This window comes from Salvia hispanica, chromosome 1 (assembly GCF_029641045.1).
Source record: "Salvia hispanica isolate PSC_SH4W2 chromosome 1, Shi_PSC_v1, whole genome shotgun sequence".
Classification (NCBI taxonomy): domain Eukaryota; kingdom Viridiplantae; phylum Streptophyta; class Magnoliopsida; order Lamiales; family Lamiaceae; genus Salvia; species Salvia hispanica.
In genome coordinates this window covers 10,907,152-10,915,925 of record NC_142692.1, presented here as the reverse complement: position 1 = coordinate 10,915,925, position 8,774 = coordinate 10,907,152, and the positions used below count along the sequence as shown (strand labels likewise).

At 37.2% G+C, this 8,774-nt stretch overlaps 1 protein-coding gene across 1 annotated transcript; it reads right to left on the bottom strand.

Annotated features, from left to right (window-relative positions):
• Positions 1-2,631: 2,631 nt before the first annotated feature.
• On the bottom strand, positions 2,632-8,514 carry LOC125223018 (U-box domain-containing protein 13-like). Its single transcript, XM_048125966.1, has 4 exons — positions 8,086-8,514; positions 5,813-5,929; positions 5,160-5,615; positions 2,632-3,960 (listed from the first exon to the last, which is right to left on the bottom strand). The coding sequence occupies exons 1-4, from the start codon at positions 8,356-8,358 to the stop codon at positions 2,848-2,850; spliced, it is 1,959 nt and encodes a 652-aa protein (XP_047981923.1). The 5' UTR covers positions 8,359-8,514; the 3' UTR covers positions 2,632-2,847.
• Positions 8,515-8,774: the final 260 nt, after the last annotated feature.

Sequence of the window (8,774 nt, the reverse complement as noted above, 5' to 3'; positions counted from 1 at the left end):
TTATATTAAGCAACTAGTATATTATTCAAACTCAAGCAACACCAAATGCCAAATGCTATTTGCTTTCTCTTGCTTCCTCCCAAGAAATTTCAACGTGAGAGTTCGCCAAATCCAAAACCCAACATATTTGATCTGCACTAATATTCTTGTAGTTTAAATCTTTGATGCAAGCAAATTCGAAGGCATTTTCCCAAATGGGACTGCCCAAGAAGATGAGTTGTAAGGAGATAAATTTGCACGTGACGACCAAAGGAGATGTCTACAAAGAAGAAACCCTAAAGGGTGATGAAGGTGGAGGGTTCACTACGCCCAAGACAGAGGATCGCGGAGAGATGGTTTTACCGAAATGCCCTCCTCCTCCACCGCGAAAACCCAAATCACAGCCACTGCACAAGAGGAAGGCGCATATGGTTTTGCTAGATTTGTCTCATGAAATTGAGGCCATGTTTCCTTCCAATATTCTCAGGGATTTTAGGTGTGGTAAGATCAAGAAAATTAGGACTTGAATTAATATGATGCTCTCAACTTATATGAAATTAAATGCCCTTTTCTATATATAACCCTTTTCTTTTGCTTCTTGGTGACAATTCAAGAATGATATAGTACTACATGTTTTTTTAAGCAACAACTATATACTGTGCTACTGTTAGAAAATGCAAGTTCCGTTCATGCATACCATCTTTTTTTTCTGTCTTTTTATTGGATCCTATATTTCAAAATCTTGTTAATTCATCTTGTATTTAGATTTTGACTTTGTCACATCTATATCTTTAGAAAACGACGCATGCTTTCTTATAGTTACATTTTCTGTTTCTGGAAGCGCCCTCTGTTAAGTGTTAAGACCATCCCAGAGTGGATGTTCTAGCTCATCCCGTAGGGTCTTAGCGGACTGAATGCGTTGCAAGAGATAGAAATCACTTAGCTAAGTGAAAATGTGAAATGATATGAGTTGTCAGTAGTTGCGAAACCAGGACTATATAGTCCCGGGTATGACAAATAGTTTTAGGAGTTTGAAAATCCGAACTATCTTTTTTACTCTATTAGTTATGAATGTCTTGTATAGATGTGAGTATAATGACTAAACACAAGAAATCCTGTAGTTTAGAAATAAATCTTTTGATCATAAAATGAAACGTTTCCTAAAATGAAAATAACAACATCTCTACTTTTTTATCCCTCTTACTTTATTCTCTCTTCATTAACTTACAAAACAACAATACATAAAATCTCATGCCGAAAAACAAATGTTTCATTTCTAATGGGACGGAGGGAGTACTAATAAGTAAATTTCTGGGCATAAAATTTTAGGGTAAAGTTTGAATTGTTATTTATAGATAAAGTAGTTTTTAGAAGTAAACATTGTGAACATAAATAATTTAAGCAAATTTTTAAGTACTTTTTTCAAAAAATGATATAAAAAATTTATAGATATTTTATTAATTAAAATTTTCTTGTATTGATGTGAATATAATTAAGATAAAATAGTTTAGAAGATATTTTTTTATTATTTAAGATCTTACTCAAGAAGAATATACTATATATTTATTCGTTAAATTGTTTTAACAAAAAAAAAAGATTAATGCGTCTATTCTTCCAATTATTTTCATAAAACAAAACAAAAAATAAATAAATCTATTGTTTTGATAAAACAAGATAGAAAAAGAAGTAAAATGCTGGTATAAAAATTTTAATTGTTTGAATAAAATAAAACATGAAAAAAGATAAACAATTTGTTTTTTCACCAGAAAAAAATTGAAATAAAAATGATATAGAACTTTCAACTGTTAGAATAAAACAAAACAGTAAAAAAAGGTAAAGAAATCAAAACAAAAATAATAATTGAAATGTTCATTAAGAATGATTTACATGCGGAACCTCTTTCTTGAAACTGGCAAGTAAAACCAACAGACCACAAACGCTTATGGTGGATCTGCTGCTGATTGTCACTAACTAATCTTAAAGTTATAACGTACTTCCAAACCTCTTATAGTCACGTGATACACATAATACAAAATAATAATGTTATAACTAAAAAAACCCATCAGTAGACATTGTAGATAGAATTATGAGTGTCGATTCTTAAATAATGAATGTAGAAAGTGATATGGAGCTAAGGAATGGGTAAAACGATGGATCATGGACTGTAAATCACTATTTTAAGATACAATTAATGGTCAATATATAATCAAACAATTTAGGAAATAAGGTTATAATCATGTTTAGTTCGGCCCTAACAATAATGAGTTTTCAAGTGAAAAACAATGATGACTTTTTGAACCCTAACAATAATGATATCAATCGAGAGATAATAACGGAATATTTATTGTCAACTAATTGGTCATATATAGTGTTTTGTTTTGAAACTGGAGACTTAACAAAGTTCATAATAGTACATACGTGCAATTTGCAAACCCTAATTCAGAAGTGTTAATTTTAAACACAAATAAAGGGGAAGAAAATATATGCTAAAAAGACGGGTCATTAACTACAATTTCATGACGAAAAGTTTTAGCCAAGAAATAACAAAACGAAGCCTTATGATTATTTTTCATTATTTTGGGGTCGTCTTCGTCTGTAATTTATTACTGATGTATCTAAAAAAAATCTCTAACTTGTTCGTGAACGCAAGGATTGAGTTGGGAAAAGTATGAAGATAGCAATGTTTGTCAAATAAAAACTGGGGGTGATTACATACATGGTTCAATTGGCATTCACAATATCATAGCTTGGCCACTTTCACTCTCTAATTTAATCCAATAAATTACTTTAATTAGGATGGGGCAGATGATCTTCCACCTTGCCCTTCTGACCAAGCTATAACTCCAAAAACAAGAATCACCACCTATTTTAAGCCTGATTCTGTGTTTGATTCTCCGCCTGCGCTGCCCGTGCCGCCTTCTGTGTCTCCACAAATCTGTTAATCCGCTCCAGCAGCTGGGTGGCTTTCCGCTTACCTCTATCCGTGCCATGCTGAACCAAATCGAGCAGCGGCCCCATCACGCCGAGTTCCTGCGCCTTGCCAAGGTATTGCTGCTCTCCAGAGCAGAGGTGCACCAGCACGGCGGCCGCATTTTCTTTATTCCTGGGTGAGCCGTTGCCGATGACATCCACCAAAACCGGTACTGCTTCAGCAGCTCCAATTGCTGCCTTTCCTTCTGGGTGGCTGGACAAAATCGCCAGAATCGCGAGCGCTTCGTCAACCATGGTGCCTTGAGGCTCGGTCAGCAGTTGCATCAGTGTGGGAATGACGCGCGCCCTCACAGCCTTACCCTTGTTGCCTTGGTAAATGCACAAGTTGAAGAGTGCTGTTGCGGCATCTTTCTTTCCCCGCTGGGTGCCTTCGCTAAGTAGTGTCACCAATGGTGGAATGGCCCCTGAAGCACCGATAGTTACCTTGTTTTCGTCTATTACCGAGAGGCTAAACAGTGTGGCGGCAGCATTTTCCCGTGCTTCCATGCTCCCTTTCTTGAGCACGTGAACTATCCTAGGCACCGCGCCAGAAGATATTATGCTTCCTTTGTTATCTTCGAATATGGAAAGGTTGAGAAGTGCAGTAACAGCATGCTCCTGTGTGCGGGAATCAGAAGTCGTCAAAAGCTGGACAAGCAGAGGGATGGCGCCAGCTTCAGCAATAGCCACACGGTTGTCAGCATTACGCTTTGCAAGGAGGCGGATTTCACCTGCTGCAGACCGCTGATCATCAGGGATGCCAGATGTAAGCTTACAGAGAAGGTCTCCTATCTTAGAACGCTCCGCGGGGGAGCATGCAGATCCAGGCTTGGGGTAAGAGCTGCCCGGTGGCTTGGGTGGTTCGATGCCGTTTGCCTCGCACCATTGTGCTATGAGACTTCTGAGAACGTAATTAGGTGTTACAGCATTGCTAGTAAGAGCTTGTTGTGTCTTAGGACAGGTACTATGTCCTGCTTCCAGCCATTTCTCGATACATGACCTTTCATATGTCTGCAGGAGAGGCAATGGACGAGTCAAAATCTAGTCATTTAGTCATACAACTTCAGCAGATTCTACGGTATTGACAGTTCATGAAGCATATTAATATACTGACACTTAAGAAGTGCATATGATCAGTGAATGAGGGAAAGCACGTGCGTGCGTGTGTCAGCATATTGGGTTTCCTTTTTAGCTGAAGAGAGTGCATCTATCACAATGAAATGCAAATAACTGCAAAGATTTTAGTCATGCAATCTTCTCAATTAGTAGTAAAGAAATCCACATACCGACACAAAGAGGAAAAAAATTACTAAAAGAAAACAAAAGAAATCCACTAAATCTTCGCAAGGCTACATAAGGGTCAGAGAGCTAATAAGCTACCTATAACACTTCCAAAAGTGAATAATTGACCATAAACCCAACTTCCTTATAGATGCACAAATCTGATGAGGATCTAAAATGTAAACTTCCAAATGGCAGAAACAAACCCCAAAAGACATAAACTTCAAATGTGCCGGAGAAAGAAGAATAGAAGATCCTAGAAGGAAGAGGGGAAGATTCTTCCACTTAAGATGACAGAAGAAAACTATTTCCACATAGGAAAGGAAAGAAAACTTATACCATCGGTAGAGGATAGGGGAAGTAGAGAGCCTTGCAGCTTAGAGTTTTTCCAGAGAGAAGTTTTGAGAGAGGATGAGTCTGTGTGTGAGTATGAGCCATTAAAAATACAACATGGCATACTGTAGTTGCTATAAATACAAGAAAATTTTGACAGAAAACTAGAGGGATGACAATTTGATGTAGAGCCTGGCGTCAAACATGAACAGAGGCATGACTTTGATTGAAACAAAATAGGACCATAATAGACCAGTTTTTCCTTATATCAAATTGCCGCTGGATAGCGCTATACGAGCTGACTTCAAGATGCTGTGTTACTCAAAACCAAAGCTTATCGAAGAAGTTAAGCATCTTAATGCAATTCCATTGTTGATATTTATTTATTCTAAAGTCAAGTTAAGTGATACTATGGCTGCTAGACAGTCAACATTGCCTGCCCCTACTGCAATGAAAGTAATTAGCAGCAGAGAAATAAATGATATTACCAGGCATCATTCAGAGATTAAACAGATGAGCATTATAAAATAACAAAAAAAACTTGTCGAAGTTAGGGCATAGCTTTATTGGTGAAGGAAGAGAATCTAAGAAGGTACCTGTCCTGTTGAGACAATGACAGGATCCATCATCAGCTCTAAGGAGATAGGACATCGAAAGTCATCTGGTATAACAAAGTTCATCTGATTTGCTTCAGTCTGTGCTTTTCCACCACTACTTTTCAGGGAAGAATTCTCAGCTGCAGTGGAATCAAGATTTGGATTTGTTGTCTGCACAAATTCCTTAACTTTCTTTAAAAGCATTGACATCTTCTCTATGCTCTCCTCTGGGTCTCCACCAGTGGCTCCAACCATCTCATGCAAAGCTAGTGATTCTTGAGTTAAGTCTGCAATACCACTAAGCTGTAGTCTGTCAACCAATCTCCTTAATACATCTATATCTTCTTCAGCATCATTGTTCTTGTTGTAAATACACATAAGATCCTCATACAGCTCAACATCTGGTGCATCTACCCTTCCCTTGGCTCTTCTGAACTGAGCAAGAACAAGCTCAACCTGGAAATACATAGAGATACACGTAGTAATTTGAGATAGTTCGGTAAGTCAAAGAGACCATTACAATTTAGACAACAAGAGTGCAGTAGTTAACTCATCCCATAATTCATAATTGATCATTGGAACTGGAGAAACAGAATATGGAGTTTGCAGTAAATAACAATAATTCAAGCAATAATCTGAAGATAATATCTTACCTGCTCCTTCACTTCATCAGATATGTCAAGTTTCTCAAAAGAAATGCCACTCAAAGCTTGCTCCAACTCAGCTGTCACTTCTTGAAATCTATTCATAATTTTATCCCTCTCTAAGACCTGCATGCATACACTTGAGATTATATTGAAATTGGATGAACCACATGTCTTGTCTGTACCAAACGGCACCCACATTTTAAGTTTTGAAGAAGGTGATCAAATAAAGAAAAACATGCCGCAAAGTTTCTCGAGCTAAATTAACATTAAGAAAATAGGTAAGTTTCATGACTAGCAATTGAGATTATTCGCCAGTTTCATCTCCTTATGTCTCTCACCTCATGCATCGAGATTATTTTTCTCCTGGTCATTGGAATTTTCCTAAGGTCCTCTTGTGAGCAATAAGCAAATAAAACTTGGTGATGCAAAAGACAAACTTAAGAAGACGAATAAAAAACAAAGTTTATGTCACTAATTAGCGAACCTTATCCGGTTGTCATAATATTTGGATTTTCCAATTACCGGCACTTTTTAAACAGCTGGAGTGGGGACATTAAATTTATGGTTAAATCGGTTAAATGCCACATGTTTTTCAATCACTTCCCCAAAGAAAAGCGAAGAACAGACAAAAAATTAATGTTAAATACAATTATTTAGAACAATACTTCATAGGATGAAGAAGTGCTTTGGTTTATGCTATGTACAAAGATTTTATTGATTAACAAGGATCAAGAACTCCAGAATGAATTTCACGTTCCGATGAAAGAAATGTATGCAGCTTTGACGCTTTCCTGCTTTTATACTGACAATTCCAAGGAAAGCATATGAAAAAATTGAGAAAGAAAGTCTGACATTTTAAAGCATATTAAGATATAAAATATGTAACGTACGATATAATATGCTCCGATATAGATGTATGTGTGATAAATTATGCACATACAGATAGAGAGATTTTGACATTCTTAAACATGCCTAGCACCATGGATCTAGAAAAGGAAAAGATTAAATAGATCTTATGTAACTTATACGCCCCAAGAGTCATTATTATTATTCAGAAGATCCATAAAATTTCATGGGAACCATTTATATACCACTTATGAAATCATATAGGGATCATGTGAATACAGTGACTTTACTTCAAGACAAGCGAAATAATTTCATTTTCCACATAACATAATAAATGCAGCTGAGGTTTTCAGTCAATGAAAAAGGCCACGTCAAATAATCTTGTTTCGAATCATGTTTCTTTCTCCGATGCAAGGGCTTTTTGTTGAGCAATACAAATTTTGGGCACGTCAAAAGAATCAATTAGTGCGAACTGTAGACTTCCACGTGAGACATCTTAATAATTAGCACAATCTGAAATGCTAGCGCATTCCATAATGCATCCAAGCTCACAGGTTATGCACGACTGTAACCACCCTAACGCTCTTGCAAAATAGTTCAATATCGTTTTCCTCAACTCTTTGACTTGATAATTGGAGCATAGGGCATTAATAAAACAAGACACCAAGAATTGCATTAATGAAACAAGTTAAGCCCTCATGATTTCTACATTGGATGATGATTTTTAAAATGGAAAAGAGAATATTCCATAAATGTCATGTCTTTCATTGTGGCTGTCTTTCATGACAAATGGAGAAGCACCATTAGCACTTTACATCCGACTAGAGTTCTACCGACTTGCAACCTTTCAGATTTACACTATTGCAGCCTGGATGTCTATTGCAATTAGTGTTTCATCTTACAGAATCTGGTATCATTTCCTTCACTGTGGGATTGTCATTTTGGGCTACAGATTTAAGAGTAAAAGATCAAATTGGAAAAATTGAGTAAAAGAGAAATGGAAATTTGATCAGGCCAAGGCATGTTCCTAGTTCTTCACTAGACTTTTACGTAAATCCCAGTGAAGTGCGGCAGTAAGTATGCTTGAAAGCATAACTGCAAACAAGATCCCACCAATGGATACAGATCTTGTACGGACTCCAATCTCTTATATGAAAATAATGAATTAACTTTGCTTCCTTCATTTGCTGCCAGGAAATCGTGTACATAAAAGTTAAACTAGCATGTATGAGATCCATAATTTGTACCGAGAAAACACCTCCCCGGATCCTAAGAGCTTTTAACAAAGAGAATTGTTTGTAAAAACTCGGACAATCAACTTCAGATAAACCCCAAACACAAATTCAAGCAGATGAAACAAAAATCACCGAAAACAATGACTCAATGGTATATAAGTAACAAGAAATGGCACAAAAAAAGAGAGTAAACCCGACCAGATAAATTTTGCTGCCGTGGCTACCGAAGCGGAGCAATTCCTTAGCCGAGGCGAGCGCGGTGACGAGAGCTGCCAGCGCTCTGATGGAGTCCTCGGGCAGCGGCTCTCTGGTATCGCGAATCTCTTCGAACATTGGGATCAACAGCTTGAGGCGGCGAGCTAGATTGGTGTACTGCCTCTTGACGGAGGTTCTGTAGTCGGGAATCGCTGAGATATCGGCTACCAGATGGATGAGTTTCCGCGACAACGCGGCCTTGTCTTCGTCGTCCATGGGGAGATCTGGGGAGGAATTGGCGAAGAAATTGTGAGGCTGGAGTCAACTAAATCAGAGCCAGGGTCTGGGTAGAGGAAAAGGAATCCTCCGGCGTCAATGGTGGAAGCCCAGACTTTAACATTTTCTGTAAATTCTTCATTTCAAATTTATCCCTAATCATATTTTAGCATTTAAATAGTACTCCTACTGTTAATAATAACTGTTTAATGAAGGTGATCGGAGTTTATGATGATATTAATAAGTTTTAGTAATAAAACCCAAAATGGTTATTATTGCCGCTAAACATATTTTTGCAATTTAATTCATTGACCAATGGAAAGTTGACTAGTACCACTATGTAGTATCCAAATTACTATCACACGTCAATTTTCCCAAGATTGAAAAACGATTGGGGGTGTCCTTTTTTTTTAAAT

Bases quoted from the DNA above. Each gene is read 5' to 3' on its own strand.
- LOC125223018 (XM_048125966.1), bottom strand. From the start codon at position 8,358: ATGGACGACGAAGACAAGGCCGCGTTGTCGCGGAAACTCATCCATCTG. The intron at 5,930-8,085 runs GTCGGGTTTACT...GTATGCATGCAG, and splicing joins ACGGCAGCAAAATTTATCTG to GTCTTAGAGAGGGATAAAAT. The intron at 5,616-5,812 runs GTAAGATATTAT...ATGTATTTCCAG, and splicing joins CTGATGAAGTGAAGGAGCAG to GTTGAGCTTGTTCTTGCTCA.